Below are 17,096 nucleotides of genomic sequence, written 5' to 3'. Positions count from 1 at the left end.
GAAGCCGCCTAAGCAAAATGTCGGAATAGTCCCCTTCCGCCTACCGAGTGTCCAGTCCCAGTCCCAGTCCATCCAGTATGAGCCATAGTATCATTATCCCGTCGTAATGGCAATGTTCTGAGCATCTGCGTCCATAAACCTGACCTTTCTCGACGGAGACTTTTCTTCTGGGCCAATGGTGATTCCTGGTCCGCGGCGTCGTCGCTGGTTACGTCGAGCTCGTGCCTCATTCTCCTCTCGCTTGCGATACTCGGCCATCTGCTGCCTCCGCTTCATGGCGCGGGCCTGTGCCAGCGCAGGTGTTGGCTTGAATCCGATGCCGTTGATTCCAGTGCCGTCGTCATCTTCATCGTCGGGGTCGTAGATTGTGATTTCGTCCTCGTGCCACGTCAGTGCGGCTCTGACGGGGTCGACAATCTCCATTTCGTCGTCGTCTCCATCGTCAAATGGACGTCTCGATGGTTTTTTCATGCGCAACGGTGGTGAGCCTGTTCTCTTCTTGACCTTGGATTTTGATTCGGACAGCCGGTTGATGGACGGGTATGCATGATGCAGGCTACTGTCTGCCGGCCTTGGTGCTTCGGCAAGCTGACGATCCTCCTCCGCCTTATCCCGCAGGGCCCCGCGTGAGGCTTCTGGCGATGGCTCCCGGGCAGGCAGACATGACTTGCCGTCCAGGTCGACAACTTCATGGACGGTAGGAGGCGCATCTCTCATCATCTCATCAGGCCTCTGCCGTTTCCTAGCAGACTCGTGGGCATCGCTGTCGTCGTTGTCGTTGCTGGTTGCCCCGCCCCCACTTTCCAGCGCGAGACCACGGAACTTGTGGGCGACGGTTGAGCGCGGGCTATTGCTGCCATCGTCGGGGTTCGCGGCGGAAGATGAAGACGAAGGGTCGAGCTCAAAGGAGAACTGAATTGGCGAGAGCCATAGCTGCTCGCCTCGCTTGCGCTTTGGAGTGCTGAGGCTCTGTGGTGATGCGGCGGCCATGGTTCAATGCCGTTGTTTAATAAGAGTCAGAAGCGGCCAGGACACGACCGCTTGGTCGGTTGGAGACGAGGGCCCGCCCGAGCTGAGTTGTGCTGCGCTGAGCTGTTGGGGTTGTGCACGCACGCATGCACCACCCGCTGCTGTCACCTCAATCCAGAGCGGATTAACCTAGAAGGGAAATGGAGGAGATTGGAAGAGGAAACGTGCGGTGTTTGTCAAAGACAAGGCACCGATCTAGGTGAGATTTGGTTTACTTGCGCAGACTCTGGGCACGCTGGCAGGCCTCGTGATTCGCTTTACATGTACAGCAGGTGACCACCTGCTCCTGGGCAATAAGGCGTTCACTCAGCGTCACATCCCATCCAGACCGAGCCCGATCTCATGGCAAGCATCCCATCGTAGATCTCCCCCCCAACGTCATGTTTCAGATAATATGCCTTGACGGCTAAATTTGGTACGAGACAAGGTATCTAATAAAATCGGGACAGCTCCCACAGGGCTGTCGACGGCTGTATTGTGCCGGATGGGGTGTAGCTCATTTATGCCGCCCAGATTAACGCCATTGTTTCCCCGTGTCAAACCACATCAACACCACCACCGCCAGACCTCAGCCCACCCATCACCAAGGCATCGACCTGAACTCTCGGCCTTCCCATGTTTGACCCTGGCGATGGGGTCTTTGCTTTGGTGCTGTGATTCATCGCTGCCCCCCTTTCTGAGAGAAAGTGCTGTTCCAAGTGGTAGCGGTCGTCTCGAGGACGTTTTCGTGTTTGTAGGCAGCTCAGCTGCCTTGACCAGCCCGTCTCGCGGGCGAAATTAAGGTATTATATGATGTTCATCCAGTTGAGATGGCCTGTACATTGTTAGACATGATACAAATTCTGCCGATTATCAAGAAACACTCACTCGGAGCAGCTTCGTCCTTGCGCCGACAGTGTCAACACCCAGCTGTTGCAGATCCTCATCACTTAGACGTGAAACCTGCGCCGGGGACATTCCAGTCAGGCACTTTTCGTACTTGTGCAGCCTCAACGCGCGGAGCCATTTGGCTACCCATCTAGGGTCTTGGGAGTTGTGAGGGAACGCCGGCATCGGCCACTTGGGCTTTGTTCCCGGCTGGATGAGGAGTTCCTCCTGTCGACGCCAGAGGTCCCGCTTGCGGTCCTTGAGGGTCTGGATCAAGGGCTCGATCTCGCGGAGACACGGTAGCTCGGCGATGGATGTGAGGGCGGCTGTTCGTTCTTCGTCGTTGAGGACTGAAAACCACGTCTTGATGATCTCCATCTCCTCGCCTACCCTTTCGCTGTCGCTCTGCGAGCTCACATGGGAGCGGAAGGACAAGGACGGAGAGCTGGATGCTGACCCCGAGATGGAGCTTGAGAAACTAGAGTATGAGGACATTGTGATGGGCGAGTGAATGTGATGCAGATGCTGAGTCTGAATTAAAGAAGAAAGGAAGCAGAAGAAGAAGCTTCGTAGGCTCTCGAAGAAATATATTTCGAAGCAAAAGACAACATATGCAAGCAAGGCTTACGAGTTGGCTGGATGTGGTCGATTGATCAGGGCTATGGCGTGGTCTATCTGACGGCGACAAGGGACGCCTGGGAGCAAATCACCTCAGGTCATAAGGTTGTTGGAGGGGGATTGAGCATGTATTTATTAGGGTGTGCTCCTGAAGGCGAAATGAACCAACGATTCTCGTCTCAGGCCGCCCTGACTTGGACGAGCAACGTTCGATCCCCTATCTAATCAGAGATAGATGACGGGCCGTCTCATGCGACACCCTTGGGAGTCTGGCCCAGCTCGCCCTGATCGTGGCAAGATTCATGAGAAGACGAGATTTTCCTCTTGTCCCTTACAATGAGAATATTTGCCATTGTTCCTGAGCGGGATATGAGCAAGTTATCCTTGGTAGTGCGCTCCACACGTCTTCACACCAAAATGCTGTCCAACGACATCCATCCCCAAGATCCCTGGCGCACTACTGTGTCAAGGGTTCGCCCAGCTTTGGACGCCCCAATCATAACTAGCTCAAATCGATCAAAGTCTTGGGAATAATCACATCTTTTTGTGCTCTAATCCTTACAAGCGTCCAAGATCTCAGATGCGCCACAAACGGTTCGTGGGGGCCGTGAGCGGGTTTAGCTGGCCATGCAGGCGCCTTCAAGTCTAGCCATGCATGTCCCTTTCGGTACCGAACACTAGGCTCCTCCCAAAGATTCCCGGAAGCATCTGGATCTCAAGTCGGGACATTGTAACAACGGTAGTTGAGTGTCCCGAGTCCCGATCTGGGTCTGTTGGTGTTTTCCGATCGAGGCTCTGCCTCTACTCTGAAAGATGACTTGTCATGATACCTTCACTGGCCAGGGTAAGCACCTTGTTGACTCGCCGAGTTCGACTCCCTTTTAGGAATGATTCAGTAGTCTAATTCGATTCATAGGTCTGTCGATCCTTCAGCATCATGTTCCCACAATGCTTAATGTATGTGCTTAAAATGACATCTCCCCCAAGGGTATCGTTAAAACAATGCAGTCGAAGCATCAATGCTTCCAATCCTGTAAACAAATTTTTACTTCCGCAATATGACCCCAATCAACCGCAGCAGACTGTCGTCTCCTCGATGCCCTTGGGCTTGCTCTCGTCACCCTCCAGCCCCTCAAGATCAATCTTGACCACCAACCAGTCACAAAAGAACTTGCCCAGGCCGCTGCCGATAAAGATGCTGATGATGACATATCCGTTAAAGTACATGGCGAGCAGCATGATGATGTAGGCGCCCGCAAAAGTCATGGCGTGAATGACGGAGCGCACCAGCTGCTGCAGAGGCGAGGCCCGGTAGGTGAGGGTTTGCCGCGTGGGCATGACGGCGCCGGTGCAGCCCGCGGCGGCCATGGCGACGCCGTGAGTTGTCGCCTGGCGGTGGAATTGCCGTTGTAGTAGAGCATCATACTCCTTGCCCATGCGACGGAAGAACTCGACAAGGACGACTAGCAGGATGACGCCGATGCAGGTGGCAACCATCATGCCCGAGTTCTGGATTTGCCATGATTCGGCGAGGAAGCACGCATCAATTGTGTTCCAGTTCCAAAGCATCTATGAGATTGTAAGTTGACCGTCCATGACGCTTCTTGGATGTTCTTACCTCCACCTTGCACGCGGCACCGCCGCTATCCATGCTTCCCATGTCGTGGCTCATCTTGAATGATTGTTTGCGCGTCCGCAACGAGCTGTAAAGAAGACAATGATAATGAGCCGGAATGAGGTGCAAGACAACGACCGTCTACACGATAGCAAGACGATATGGTTGGAGCCGGGTCAGCCACGGGGGGGTTGAATGTGGGCGCGAGTGTTTAATACGTCTCAAGACCCAGAGCCGAGTTCGTCGGCCAACTTCCAGTATGGGTAATGTGGAGAAGACGGACGGATTTGGGGGGTAATCCAGCAATTAAGACCCTGGTGAGAAGGATTGAGTTGGTTCCAAGACTCGGGACGAGAAGGATGGAAGCGGTGCAGCCGCAGAGAGGAGGAGAGGCTCTTAACTGCGCCAAAGACGACTCTGCAGTTATTAATAATGGATTTTAATCCATGATACGAGGGCGACACAACCCGACAGAGTGAGGCCAAGAATCTTAGAGCGGAGGTTGATTCTCCAAGAGCGGAGCCCGGTGGAGCCGGAGGTCGGACGGCCCCACCCGCAGACCCCGGGAAAACGTGCTCATTCCTGCTCAACTCCATCTTTATCGTCTCGCCATGGACATCACCAACAAAGCGCAGCGTCGCAATGCGCATCTTTTCCCTCTTTCTGGGCTGCGTCGATTCATCAAGGTCAGCCTGACCAATCCTCCACCCGTAGTTTGAGCAAATAAGCAGGAGCTTTATTCCCGATCCGGCCTGGCTGCCGCGTCCAGGGTCTCAGTTCCGTCGCCCTATCCTGGGCAATACCAGAGCATCCATCCTCAAACCCGCTCAATTATGGACGCCGTTCGTTTGTTCAGTCCCGCCAACCTGGCTCCTCGGTGGGGACGCCGCCGACGGTGCGATTCTTATTTCTATGGCATCACGTCCGTCGCCATCTTGTTCGCCATTGCCGATCCGTCTTGTCCCTCGCGGCTTGTTGCACCACTGCTCCACTGGATTGGGAGCTGACCATATATTTTCTTGTCCACTGTCAACGTGACTTGACCTTCCTTGTTCTTGACGTTCCTCCCAAACTCATCGTCGGACAAGAATCATTCACCATGGCGTCCCTACACCAGCTGGGTGCTCGCCACATCCAGAACATGAGCGAGGCCAAATCCCTCGAGCCTCATTGGGGATACGCAGACCGAGCCGTCCCTTGCACAAACGACAAGGGCTCTTGCGAGTATCTCGATCTCGTCTACTATGCTCACGACCTGGGTATGCTCTATACGGGCATTTTCTGGGGTACCATCCTCGCCATCCTCTTCGTCTGGGGTATCCTCCGACATGTCGGCCGGCCGTCGGCTCCGCCTACCATCTCAAATATGAACCCCAAGGCCGGTTTCGCCAAGGTTCGTCGCAGCATCGCTGCCATGACGCGCAAATACTTGCTCCCGGACGCTGCTCGTATCGTCTTTGGCCGCACTACTCGCCTTCAGGTCGTCATCCTGCTCACGCTTCTGGGCTATCTGACTATCTGGACTTTCGTGGGCATGTCCTATCGCAAATGGATCACTCCCGTCAAGGACATGCCGGGCACTTACAACACCCGCACGACTCTCGGCCCCTGGTCCGACCGTATCGGTACTCTAGCGTATGCCTTGACACCTCTCTCTATCCTTCTGTCCAGCCGAGAGTCGATCCTCTCCCTCATCACTGGCGTCCCTTACCAGAGCTTCAACTTTTTGCACCGATGGTCGGGCTACATCATCTTTATCCAGAGCGCTCTCCACACCATTGCTTGGTGCATCGTCGAGATTCGCCTGTACCAGCCCCAGCCTTCAGTTGGTCTCGAATGGATCGTTCAGACTTACATGATTTGGGGCATTGTGGCCATGATTCTGCTCACTCTGCTCGTCCTAGGAAGCACCCCTTGGGGCATCCGTCTGACAGGCTATGAGTTTTTCCGCAAGTCTCACTACGTCCTAGCCATGGTTTACATCGGTGCTTGCTGGGCTCACTGGAAGGCCCTCAAGTGCTTCCTCCTCCCCGCCCTCCTGTTGTGGTTCGTCGACCGCGGTTTTCGATTCCTTCGATCCGCCTATCTGCACTATCACCATCTCCCCAACGGTAGCATGGGCTTCCGGGCTTCCCAGGCCGTCATCACCCGTTTCCCCGACCCCGAGCATGGTGATATCCTGCGACTCGACCTTGAGAACAACCAGGACCCATGGCAAGTTGGCCAGCATTACTACCTCTGCTTCACCGAGAGCAGCATCTGGCAGTCCCACCCTTTCACGCCCTTGAATGCTCCTATCGTTGAGAAGGGCGTTGTGAAGCACTCTTACATCATGCGTGCTAAGAAGGGCGAGACTAAGAAGGTGGCCGAGCTGGCGGCCAAGAAGCTGGAGAACTCTGAGAAGGCAACCACATCTGTGATCCTCACTGGTGGATATGGTGAAGAGACTATGGACGAGGTCGCCCCCGACACTAACATTATGTGTGTCGCCGGTGGCACTGGTATCGCCTATGTGCTCCCCGTGCTCCTCGAACTCGCACGATCACCCATCTCCCGAGACCGAAAGATTGAGCTCGTCTGGGCCATTCGCCATGCCGCTGATGCTGAATGGGTCCACGAGGAGATGGAGCTTCTCCAACAGGCCCGAAAGGCCCTGAACCTGAAGATCCGAGTGTACGCGACACGAGACGCTGGTAGCGGGCCCCTGCCTCGAGAGAAGGACGACAAGGCCGCGACCGACGGCGCCATGCAGGTTGGCTCATCATCATCGTCGGACGTGGACGAGGACTGCGCGTGCGGCACTGATGTCCCCGTCGCAAAGATCGGCCATGGCACCGTTGACGAGGACCGACACCCCAACCTTCCCAAGCTCGTCAAGGACTTTGTGAGCACTACAGTCAGAGGTCCCACGACCGTTTTCGCCAGCGGCCCTGGAGGCATGATCAGCGACCTGCGGACGATTGTGGCCGGGTGCAACTCCGGCAGTAAGGTATGGAAGGGCGAGGAGCGATTCGACGTCAAGCTGGTGTGCGACGACCGACTGGAATGGTAGTCGACGAGATGAAAGGGATTCGAAAACTTTGCTTTGCTTTAAGATACCACTCTGCATTTCTCGCGGCGCTTTCAAGCTGAAATATGTACATAATTGAAGGGCAGCATCGACTGCGCCATGTCTATAACATGACTTTGAGACCCAACCGTTAATGACTTGAACTTGAGGCGATATGAGTTACGTTGACCCTGCTGTGATTCCTACTAGGTAGCTGAGTCAAGTCGAGTTTCAAGTGTTTACACATCACATGACACGACAGAAGCTATTCTGTAAGGTACATGAGAACCTGTGGAACCCGTGGGCCTAGCTCCATCATGACGATGATGAGCTGGTTGGATGAGATGCCTTCTTGGGCGACACCTTCAACTCGGCTAGCGACAGAACTGGCCGCATCCCATCTTGTCGGAGCCCGAGCCGCGCAAGCTGTACCGTACCTGGTAAGGCAAAACAGCCAAGCAAGCACCAGCTGCAACCGCGCCACTCACACCGAGAAGCCCACAGCTTAGAAGCCATGACGCGCGCGCCACCCCGCAACAATGGCCATAACTCGGTGAAGTTGTCAGACATCATGTCATGCCATCCACGGATTGGATGGGTTCGCAGCAAGTTTCACTACAGTACCAAGAGAGAGCTAGGAAGCTCCCAGGCAACACGGGGATGTCCCATGTGAGAAACAGCTTTTCCCCCACGGGTCGTGTCCCCATTGGCAGTTTAGCCTGAATTCCAGAGTCATGATGGGTCCCCAGCTTTTCGCATTTATCCCCCCTCTCGTTCGGTCGAGTACCACCACGCCTCGCAGCCCAGTGTTGCAGAAACGAGTGGTTAAAACCTCACCGCATCTCAGATTACCGGGAGATCCCCTTTCTCTTTCATTCATCGTTCTCTGTGCTGGTGGAAGAAGAAAGAAAACATAAATAATACTCGCATCCGTCCACCTCATACCAAACCACCCCACCATCATCACAATCACCCCGCCTCAAAAGTGATATCATTCCATCATGGCCGACGCTCCCATCTCCTTCATTCCCCTCGGCGCCATCGTTCAGTCCCTGGTCGTCAAGGGCATCAACATTGTCCAGGGCTTCGCCACCCAGGAGGAATATGAAAAGTACAACTCTCCCTACTTTGGCGTCACTGTAGGTCGTGTCGCCAACCGCATCAAGGGTGCCCGCCTCGACAGCCTCAACGGCAAGGAGTACACCCTCGCCGCGAACAACGGCCCCAACCACCTTCACGGCGGCGAGGTCGGCTGGAGCAAGCGCGTATGGGACGGTCCCAAGCCTGTTGGCCTCCGTGAGGTCCCTGGTATTGACAACTTCGAGGGAGGCGAGAGCGTTGCCTTTACCCTCACCAGCGAGGACGGCGATGAGGGTTACCCTGGCACCGTCGAGGTGACTGTCGTCTACACGACTGGCATTCAGAAGGTTGAAGGAAAGGAGGTCACCATCCTTGCCATGGACTACGAGGCCAAGCTCATCGACGGCGCTGATGAGACCGTCATCAACATGACCAACCACTCCTACTTCAACCTCAGCGGCCAGGACACCATTGACGGCACAAACATCACCCTCCCGACCAACAAGTACCTCGCTGTTGACGAAGGCCTCATCCCAACTGGCAAGATTGAGCCCTTCCCAGGCGTCAACGCCGACGAGGCCGTCCTCATGGGCGTAAAGGAGCCCAACATCGACCACTGCTTCGTCCTCAACACGGACCCCTCCTCGGTGCCTCTCGACACCCGCTCCGAGCCCCTTAACCTCAACCTCCGGGCCCACCACGCCGGCGCCGGCGTCAACCTCGATGTCCTGAGCACTGAGCCCACCTTCCAGGTCTACACGGGCTCCGGCATCGACGTGCCCGAGGTCAACGGTAAGGCCGCCCGTGGTTCGCGCGCCGGCTTCTGCTGCGAGCCTGCGCGCTACGTCAACGCTGCCAACGTCCCCGAGTGGAAGAACATGGTCCTGCTCAAGAAGGGAGACACGTACGGCGCCAGGATCGTGTACAAGGCCTGGGCGGACTAAGTCAGAAATCTCGTAGGACATGAAATGAAAAAAAGAAAGAAAACCAATTGGATAAGCACGATTTTATGAACGCCTAGCTAGGTATTATGAGAAAAATTGGAAACAAACCCTTGAGGCAGCCTCCCGATTTGCTGCATTTTGTAGTGTACAGAGCCATCATGATACATCTCATCACCCCTGAACCTCAACCTGTGGACATCGCTCAACGCCATGAGAGTGATACGAAAACCCCCCTTGCCTAAACTTCACTCGGAGTCGCTGTCATCCCCCAAAAAGGCCAAATCGGCCCGCGCCCTCTTTCGTCGGGCGGCGTACGTATCTTCCTCCTCCTCGGCGTCGTCACCGCCGGCGTCGCTGCCTTCACTCTCAACAATCTTTGCTTGCTTGCTCTTGCTGCGGCTCGCCCGGCCTCGGCTCGCTACACCCCAGAGGGCATTCATCTCTTGCGCCGCCTCAGCCTCAGCCATGAGCTCTCGTCTCTCCTTGATCTCACGGGCCTTGGCTTCGGAGAAGCGACCCTCCATACCGATCTCAGTGAGCATCTTCTTGAGGTGACGAATCTTGGCCTTGGGGTCGTCGCCGTACTTCTTGAGCTCATTATGCCACAGCTTACGGACGCCGCACTTGGTAAGGTGAGACTGAAGTCTCTTGATCTCCTCGGTGTTGGGGTCTTCAGCCGTGGTGCTCTTCTTGGTGACGGCCTTGGGGACTTTGGTTGGCTTGCTGGCAGCCTCCTTCTTGTCCTTTCTCTTCCGCTTGGGCTTCACGGGTTCATCGATCACGTCCGAGTATTCTTCTTCCTCGTCAACCGCTGGCTTGTCGTCCGCGTTCTCATTCGTAGTTGGCTTTTCGTCGTCACCTGGTGTTTCGTGCGATGTAGAAACAGCTGGCTCTTCTGTGGCAGTTTCGCCGTTCTGAGCCTTCTCATCTTCGCCCTCGTCGTCTGAAGCAGGCTTTCCACTGTCAGACTCCATGTCGACATCCTCATCGTCGGAGACGACAGGCTTGGCCTTCGCCTTCGCCTTGATCTTGCGCTTTGCTGGCGCTCGCTTCTTCTTCTGAGGTTTTTCTTCCTCGCTTAGCTCGCTGAGTTCACTCAACTCACTCAGCTCACTTGGCTCCGATTCCACCTTCTTGGCGGGCTTCTTGGGCTTGGGGCCTCGCTTCTGACGTTTGGGCTTTGGCTGAGGGGACTCGATTTCTGATGAACCACGCTTCACACCCTTCTCAGCCTCATCATTTGAGGCGGCCTCATCTTTGTTGTCGGGAACCCATCCATCAAGGAGCTTCTCCTATATGTGTGTCAGAGTGTGGAGATTGAGATGGTGTTTTGGGTAACTTACTACACGCGCTTTGATCACATCTTTACTCTTCTTCTTCCATTCACCGCTTGCGAAGAAACCGTCGTCAAGTCCTAAATTCTCCTCGGCCTGCTTGCGAACCTTGTTCACCGAGGTGTCATCGGGGGCAGCACGATAGACTTGGTAAGTTGCGTCGAGGAGTGCCTGCTCAATATCGTCATCAGACGGCGCCATGGCTGAAAATGCTTCAAATCAAGATGTCGCAGCTTTTCTTCGGTTGAGTTGCAGATGAAAATAGTTGATGCGTTGAAGGGAGAAACGTGACCATAATCTTCTAGTCTGAAATCGCAGTCGCGTTGATGAGACGCGACCAGTTGAGGTACGAGTCTGTCTGAGCTCAGGTCGATTTTTGTGGGGATGTTCGCAGTGCTCAGCGGGGTCTGAGCGTCAGCCAATCACGGCTCTTTTCAATAGTAGCAAGAGCATTCCTCACTTCCGAGGCCATGGGGTAAAATTGTGCTTGTCACGAGTCTTACTTCGCCTCTGATGCGAGCATAAAAGGTCGAGTTGCTTGTTTCATTTTATGCAATTCAATGTAAACACGGATGCGAATAACCCCTTGTTGCCGTCGGATTTAGAGTAGTGGAGTGGCTGGCTTGGCGTTCTCTCTCGGCCGGGAGCTCTCACGCTAGAATTCTGATTGCTTCAACTACATCACTTGTTTGTCACCATTAGCCATCATGTCCGCTTCGCTTGCTCCCGAGTGCAATGAGGTCAAGGAGTAGGTCCTTAGATGGCCGTATTTTTACTATTCCTGCTGACCCGTCTAGACGATATGACACCTGTTTTTTGAAATGGTACAGCGAGAGTAAGATTTCCGTTGCCACCGTCGCCGCATGATACTGACGAGTGCAGAGTACCTCCGGGGACAGGAAAAGGACAACAAAGAATGCGCCAATCTCTTCAAGGACTATCAACAATGTCTGAAGGTGAGTTTTGGAGGTGATTGGGGTCTCATAATCGCTAATATCCTGGCACAGGGTGCTCTAAAGGAGCGAGGGATCGATAAGCTGGTGGCGGAGGCCCGGGAAGAGAACAAGGAGAACGATTTGAAGCATCTTGGGTCCAAAAGTTTGTCCCCGTCCCATTATTTTATACTGACCGAAGAATATTGACATTTCCATTAGAATAAGAGTCGATAATGTCTAGATTACATTGATGAACGGCGTTACGGAACCGAAGAATTAGTGGTTTGCACAAGCTTTCGGATACGGGGTAGATTTCTCGGATACGCTCACTCCTATATACTCACTACTCTACATATATGCATACAACATCAGTAATTGTTCACTCGAAAGCTCCCTGACCTTCATCTCCCATCTCATCATCATGGCCTCGACCCGGCCATTGCACGTGATCCCAAATTGGACACTCTACGGCCCACTTTTGACTCTACAATTAGCGGTCGACGTTACTCGAACTAGACGACGACGCGCACGTAGCTCTTTCGCTCGCTCGCAGATGCAGGGGCAGCCAATCCAATCAATGCATCCAACCCTCTTTCTGCATTGAGCGAGCTGGCAGTTCCATTCGTTTGACCCGACTTGCTTGTTTGTTTGGTTTGGCAGATAATCACCAGACGGCAAGAAGAAGGATCTCATCTCGTCTGCTCCTCCTCGCTTCCGTGTGCCTTCCGCTTCTCTTCCCATCGCCAAGAGACAAACCCATTCGCAAGTCCCGCCGGCAGCCCACTTCCACGGCTTGGCGAGTCGAGTCCCCCAACTTCTTCACCCCAAAACTGCCACCAAACGAGGACGGCATGTACTGCCACGAGCAATAGCGCTTCTATGCACCCCTTTTCCGTCCTTACGCTCGGCATCTTCGTCGCTGGCTACATCACTGCCCGCTGGGACCTCGTTACTCGCCTCTATGAACTTGCCATCTTTGCCTGGGAAAACGGAGTTGTCGTAAGTACAGCTTTGTGCGCCCTCCGACTCCAATGTCTAGCTAACACATGCTCAGACGCGCGCGACAAAGGCCTTTGCTGCCCTAACCATTCTCTTCCTCGCCGTGTTCGCTCCCACCGTACTGCTGGCCACTCAAGAAACGAATCTGGTACGCCCAGTCCCCGCTCGACACCGATAAGAGGGCTAACAAGTTGGACCCAGCATCCACGAGAACCTAGGACGGGTATCTCTGCGCGAGAGCAGCTCAGACGACGAGGTTCCTTTTAAGCGAATTGCGCCGGTCGATATACATAATCGCTTGTCATGGTAGAGCATGATGGGTTGATGAGAGTGTTCTGGCCGACAGACATTCCTAAGTCGGATCGTCCTGGTGTCGTGGTGGGATGGCGCAATTCTATTTTGGATGTCTTTGTCGTGGCCATCCTTGAAGATGTTGACGTCAGTAACACTCTGCGACTGCAAAAACTCAACACTGACGTCCTCTAGGCTAGGATCACCGAGTCGCATCTCAAGGCTGGCACCTTCTTCCGCAGCGAGGCTCACCCAGCCAGCCAAATCAGCGATATGTGCGGACATAGTTCAATGCATGTCCTCGGCCTCTCGAACGCCCCCGATCCAAGTCTAGCCGATCCATCTTGGCTTTGCGCGACAACAAATACGAACCCAAGAGTACCAAAAATTACTTGCTCCCGAGCCGTCAGTGTTCAACTCATCCTTTACGATCGACCCTATCCTCAAGGGATGCAATACATATCACTGAACCCAATTGCTCTTGCGCTTGGCCATGATGGATCGCAGTTGGACGACACAATAGCATCGGAGGGAGAGGAGGAGACTCGGGAACGCGAGATGAAGGAGGAGAAGCGCAAGCTCGTCGAAAAGCTCAAGCTGCACACAATCTCGAAACGGGTACCCTCAGCTCGGGACAAGGCTTTGCCAAAGATCATCAACCAAGTCAATTGGTCCTGGGAGCTCGAAAAGACGCTGCAGAAGAACGTCGGGCGCATAGGAACGAGACCTCGACGCAGCCTCAGTGTTTCAGAGCGTGTCGTCGAGACTGCTTCTACCATGAGGAACTATGTCATCCTGCAACTATGGACATGGTGCACTCTGTACATCTTTCCAATTGGGCAACAGGCACTAATTCTTGGGCTCATGGGCTACCGGATCATGACAGAGATGTTGCTCTTGTTGCTTGAGTTCCGGATCAAGCCCGGGTACGCGGCGCTGAAGGACATTTCGGCCACAGCTCAACAAGTTGAAATACGCCTTCAACAGTTTTGTTACTGGCCGATGCAGTACATGACGTTGCGACAACGCAAAGACAATTGGGCGAGCGTCACCACGAGCCATCCAGACTACATCCGATTCTACAACAGTTTGTGGCTCGTTGCCAACGATGTCATTATTGGCATCGCTCTTGGCTCATATATCATTGAGAACGCCGACTGGGTAGCGACACAGATCGGCAACTTGCTCCGCACATATACCGTCGATGCGCTACAGAGCAGCATATCATGGTTGATGGGTTGGCCTGCTGGCCTCAAGCTCAATACAGAGTTGGCTGCCTTTTTGGGGGATCTGTTCCTGTGGGTCATTGACTACTGGTCTAGTAAGTGTTGGTTATCGGTTTGTATGATGCATCAGCTAACAGTGCCAGGCTGTATCGAGACTCTGACTCCGGCGCTGCCCAAGATGGTGTGGTTCATAGGATTCTCTTCCTTTGCTGGGGCAAGCATGCCCATTGCTATGTTCTCGGATATGCTCTCCACGTTGACTATCCACATCTATTCGTTTTATTTGGCGTCTGGGCGGATATATCACTGGCAGCTGACGATCCTGCAATCCCTGTTCCACCTCTTTCGTGGCAAGAAGCACAACATTCTTCGCAATCGTATCGACTCTTGCGATTATGATTTGGATCAGCTCCTTGTCGGCACCATCCTCTTTACTCTGCTCTTTTTCCTCTTGCCGACAGTTGCCGTCTTCTACCTCAACTTTGCCATTGCCCGGATGGCCATCATCTCTCTCAAGGCCGGGTTCGACACGGCCCTGTCTTGCCTGAACCACTTTCCGTTGTTTGCGCTCATGTTGAGAATAAAAGACCCAAGGAGACTGCCAGGCGGCATTCGGTTTGAACTTCGAGATACCCACGATTATAGACATGACACCACGAGCAGTGCTGATGGACCACCCCCTACCTCGGTCATCTATCTCAAGGTTGGTGTTTGCTCCCTCATATAACACTCAAGCACTTTTGCTAATTATCCTAGTCAATTCCTTTGACGTTTCGAATAATGTTCAACCAGTACTTCCAAATGGCCAACCGCATTAGGAAACACTATCTGTCACCAAAGGTCTTTTTCTGCCTCTTGACGGGCATGTTTGTGCCACCTATCAACCGTAAGAACTTGTATAGTCTTCAGTACAGCATGCTGCCAGCGCGAAGGGCCACCATCCGAGAGATGTGGAGGGTATTGAATAAGCCACGGCCAGCGAAGAAATTTCCACTCCCGTATATCCCCCCGTTACCCAACGGTGGAAGACGGGCATCAGCGAACATTGGGAGGACTAGATAAAAAAGCATAGAGCCAGAAACTAGAGTTTTAATGGATAATAAACAGCGAAGCTTTCAATCGATCGGGCCGTATCGAACAGATCACACTACCTAACTGAAGTGAGTAAAACAAGTCATCCCAAGAGCAAGCCAGGATACAGGTTCTCTCTTGGCTCTGAACAACAATGATCATGGTTGATAGGAGTAACGTTCTCTCAGTTCTACCTATTGCTTGTTCACATTGTCGTGGTGAGTACGATACTGTAGTCGAGAACACAGCGTGGTTTGGAACAAAGGGCAGGGACAAGACATTCCAGATATCTCCCAACATCCGCACACCAGGAGATGGCTGTGAGCCATGCCCAACATACCGTCCTAGGTAAGGTGAATTGATGAGAGGAGCAGCATAAATAACCCGAGTCCATCTCCTCAGCCAATATGTTTCGCATCTACCAAACACCCACACCCCTTCCAGACATGTCTCACTCTCCAAACATGCCTTGTCCTGCATACAAGCCCTTGCCGGACCTGCCCCTGCAAGATTTGTCCCTACGAGACCTGCCCTTCTTCCGCAATGTCATCAGGCCTCGGTCTACCAGGCTCTTGGTTCCTCTCATTATCCTTACCACACCAGAGGGCGTCGAAATGTCAATCAGACACGCTCCGCCTTGGAGGCGGATGCAGCGCCAGGTTCCGAAGACGTGGTCGACGGTGGGAATCAAGAGTGATGCGAATAGCGGGATGACCGTCGACTATATTGTTAGGGGTCGTACTTCCAAAAGAGAATGCAGTTGCGGTGGTCATAAATGTCGATCATCTTCTCGCCCTCACTCCCAGTCTCGGGATCGTCGTTAGTTGCACGGTCTCCGTTTCTTTGGACGAGAACACTCATGAAGTGAGCATATCCCGCACTATGCTTGGGGATGACACCCGTCGGTAGGTTTGATTTCTACCGTGATGGCTCTTACAGCGCGGCTTGTATCAGCCCGCAAACACAATATTTCCTTAAGTCATCGTCTGATGCCTAGTATAGCATTAAGTAGCTCTCCCCACAATTGATACATCTTCATACTACCCCATTTCCCAGAACCGCCGCCATATTTTCGTTTGTAAAGTTCTTGCTCTTTTCCTGTGACTCTCTTCTTCGCCGAGGCAGGGCTAAGCAGGCCGCTTCGCTTCCAAGCCTCGCGCCTCATCTTGACATGTTCATTTCGCTGTATAGGTCTCCAAGCCGGGACCTGCTCCGGCATAAACGTCTTGTTGTCGGGCGTGGTGATGGTTATTACAGGGACCTTGGGCTTCTAGCCGTGCGCTGCGTCCCACGAAACTCGTCGTGATAATGTTGTTGATTTGCCTGGGAGTACATAGTGGGCTCCGGGCACCTTGCTGAGTGAACTATAGTAGAAGCCTGGTCCGTTCGGTGGGACGTGACGATATGTTGGCTGTTTGTTCTCTCGACGCATTCTGCCAATTCTGTCGGCCCAGGCTTGCGGGACTGTGCTTGTTCGCTGGTGTTTCGCCATGTTGTGCAGTTGCTGGGTGCTGGAGATGTTGATATGGATGTATAAATACCCTCACCCATCCAAGGGGTTGCCAAAGGTAGCCATTGAGAGACCGAGGCTGTAGAAAGATAAGTGTGGGTTGAAATCCATGTCTATCTATATATATCAGTGCCTAGAACAAAGCATTATTCACATTAAGCCCTTGCTTTCATTCACTGTCGTTGTAAGCGGCAGTGGAGGCCATGGCACTGCCAAAGCCCGAACGCGCAGTGCAAAATCGACGTCATTCATTCTTTGATCTTCTTTCTCTCCTTGAGGTCGTTTATGCCTCGCGTCAACCTCGTGATTTCCAGCAACGTTTGCGATCTTGATTATCTGATATCGCATCCGCGTTGTCGTGATATCTGACACTGCCAGAAACAAACATACGCTTTCGCCTAACCTGTTCATGGGCCGTTATTGTCTTCTCATGGTTTTTATTTGTTTGCCCGAAAATTGTCGTCTATTTTCATGGGCCAACAACTAAGATCACACCTTTTTCATTTCCTTTTCGCAAACATCGACACC

The 17,096-nt window shown here is 53.4% G+C and overlaps 8 protein-coding genes across 8 annotated transcripts; 4 read left to right on the top strand and 4 right to left on the bottom strand.

Moving 5' to 3' along the window:
* Positions 1-93: 93 nt before the first annotated feature.
* On the bottom strand, positions 94-990 carry NCS57_00580100 (uncharacterized protein; the record flags this gene model as incomplete). The annotated part of the gene is made up of 1 exon (XM_053055709.1): positions 94-990. One exon carries the CDS (start codon positions 988-990, stop codon positions 94-96), a length of 897 nt encoding a protein of 298 aa, XP_052914664.1.
* An 835-nt stretch (positions 991-1,825) lies between these two features.
* NCS57_00580000 (SAM domain-containing protein) lies at positions 1,826-2,403 on the bottom strand (the record flags this gene model as incomplete). The annotated part of the gene is made up of 2 exons (XM_053055708.1): positions 1,897-2,403; positions 1,826-1,843 (listed from the first exon to the last, which is right to left on the bottom strand). Exons 1-2 carry the CDS (start codon positions 2,389-2,391, stop codon positions 1,826-1,828), a joined length of 513 nt encoding a protein of 170 aa, XP_052914663.1. The 5' UTR covers positions 2,392-2,403.
* Positions 2,404-3,582: 1,179 nt separating this feature from the next.
* Positions 3,583-4,186, bottom strand: NCS57_00579900 (Copper transport protein; the record flags this gene model as incomplete). Its single annotated transcript, XM_053055707.1, has 2 exons — positions 3,583-4,083; positions 4,133-4,186. 2 exons carry the CDS (start codon positions 4,184-4,186, stop codon positions 3,583-3,585), a joined length of 555 nt encoding a protein of 184 aa, XP_052914662.1.
* Positions 4,187-5,228: 1,042 nt separating this feature from the next.
* NCS57_00579800 (uncharacterized protein) lies at positions 5,229-7,181 on the top strand (the record flags this gene model as incomplete). Its single annotated transcript, XM_053055706.1, has 1 exon — positions 5,229-7,181. The coding sequence occupies one exon, from the start codon at positions 5,229-5,231 to the stop codon at positions 7,179-7,181; it is 1,953 nt and encodes a 650-aa protein (XP_052914661.1).
* A 998-nt stretch (positions 7,182-8,179) lies between these two features.
* On the top strand, positions 8,180-9,202 carry NCS57_00579700 (uncharacterized protein; the record flags this gene model as incomplete). The annotated part of the gene is made up of 1 exon (XM_053055705.1): positions 8,180-9,202. One exon carries the CDS (start codon positions 8,180-8,182, stop codon positions 9,200-9,202), a length of 1,023 nt encoding a protein of 340 aa, XP_052914660.1.
* Positions 9,203-9,447: 245 nt separating this feature from the next.
* Positions 9,448-10,737, bottom strand: NCS57_00579600 (uncharacterized protein; the record flags this gene model as incomplete). Its single annotated transcript, XM_053055704.1, has 2 exons — positions 9,448-10,494; positions 10,546-10,737. The coding sequence occupies 2 exons, from the start codon at positions 10,735-10,737 to the stop codon at positions 9,448-9,450; spliced, it is 1,239 nt and encodes a 412-aa protein (XP_052914659.1).
* Positions 10,738-11,243: 506 nt separating this feature from the next.
* NCS57_00579500 (uncharacterized protein) lies at positions 11,244-11,678 on the top strand (the record flags this gene model as incomplete). The annotated part of the gene is made up of 4 exons (XM_053055703.1): positions 11,244-11,284; positions 11,334-11,371; positions 11,419-11,492; positions 11,544-11,678. 4 exons carry the CDS (start codon positions 11,244-11,246, stop codon positions 11,676-11,678), a joined length of 288 nt encoding a protein of 95 aa, XP_052914658.1.
* Positions 11,679-12,350: 672 nt separating this feature from the next.
* NCS57_00579400 (uncharacterized protein) lies at positions 12,351-15,049 on the top strand (the record flags this gene model as incomplete). The annotated part of the gene is made up of 7 exons (XM_053055702.1): positions 12,351-12,470; positions 12,526-12,618; positions 12,672-12,726; positions 12,781-12,908; positions 12,957-14,082; positions 14,131-14,690; positions 14,744-15,049. 7 exons carry the CDS (start codon positions 12,351-12,353, stop codon positions 15,047-15,049), a joined length of 2,388 nt encoding a protein of 795 aa, XP_052914657.1.
* Between the last annotated feature and the right edge of the window lie 2,047 nt (positions 15,050-17,096).

Source organism: Fusarium keratoplasticum, chromosome 4, assembly GCF_025433545.1.
Source record: "Fusarium keratoplasticum isolate Fu6.1 chromosome 4, whole genome shotgun sequence".
In the NCBI taxonomy this organism is placed as follows: domain Eukaryota; kingdom Fungi; phylum Ascomycota; class Sordariomycetes; order Hypocreales; family Nectriaceae; genus Fusarium; species Fusarium keratoplasticum.
This window is presented reverse-complemented; position numbering and strand designations above follow the sequence as displayed.